Source organism: Penaeus monodon, chromosome 29 (assembly GCF_015228065.2).
Source record: "Penaeus monodon isolate SGIC_2016 chromosome 29, NSTDA_Pmon_1, whole genome shotgun sequence".
NCBI lineage: Eukaryota > Metazoa > Arthropoda > Malacostraca > Decapoda > Penaeidae > Penaeus > Penaeus monodon.
The window spans coordinates 9462142-9462855 of record NC_051414.1 but is presented as its reverse complement, the minus strand read 5'-3'; the positions used below and the strand labels follow the sequence as shown (position 1 = coordinate 9462855).

The window sequence follows — 714 nt, the reverse complement described above, 5'->3', positions numbered from 1 at the left end:
TTATTTTAGTGCAGGGCCATGACAAGTGCACCAATCATGGGGAGTTGTGCCTCATTTACCTTTCCTCTTGCTTGGGTACACGGTGAAAAGCAGGAGCTGGAAACCAGAGAGGCCACACCCGATCAGGTTGGGATACTGCACAAAGCCATTCTGAATAGTTATGCCATAGAGCCACCACAGTCCCGTGACCATGAAGGTGGCCAATATGAGGGGGAAGGGCAGGGCCTCAGTGCACTGTGTGCGGAACACTTCAGTAAGGGAGATCAGGGGCGCCGCACAGAAGATCACGCTTGCCACACAGCACACCAGGCCCACTTTGGGTTTAATTTCTTCCACTGCAACACCTGGAAGAAGTAAGGGTTAGAAACATTAGTTGAGGAAGACTGACATGCAGAAGTAAAAGAAGTAAAGTGGTTATTTCAATGTACTCATTTTTCCAATCAAACCAAACCTCCTGAAGAACAGTCAAACAAAAATTGTACCTGAGAAGAGAACGTAATAGAGCACCACCCCAGCGACACCAAACAGCACAGTCATCTGTCTTCTGACTGCATACCAAGAACCGGGGGAGATGCAATACCTTAGGTATATGGCCAAGTACAGGAACTGAAATTAAGAGTAAAAAAAAAAAATAATGATAATTTTATTTAATTATAAATGTACAGGTTACAAACCAATTTTAGAATTGGGAATGGACGAATAACAGGTAAATAT

The 714-nt window shown here is 44.0% G+C and overlaps 1 protein-coding gene across 2 annotated transcripts in view; it reads right to left on the bottom strand.

Moving 5' to 3' along the window:
- Window positions 1-714, bottom strand: part of LOC119591940 (sugar transporter SWEET1-like) — a 16764-nt gene that overhangs the window by 10721 nt on the left and 5329 nt on the right. For both annotated transcript variants that reach the window (XM_037940692.1, XM_037940694.1), the window contains exons 3-4: window positions 483-606; window positions 60-344 (exon numbers count right to left, since the gene is read on the bottom strand). In XM_037940692.1, coding sequence (XP_037796620.1) covers window positions 60-344; window positions 483-606 — 409 coding nt within the window. The remainder of the gene's footprint in view (window positions 1-59; window positions 345-482; window positions 607-714) is intronic.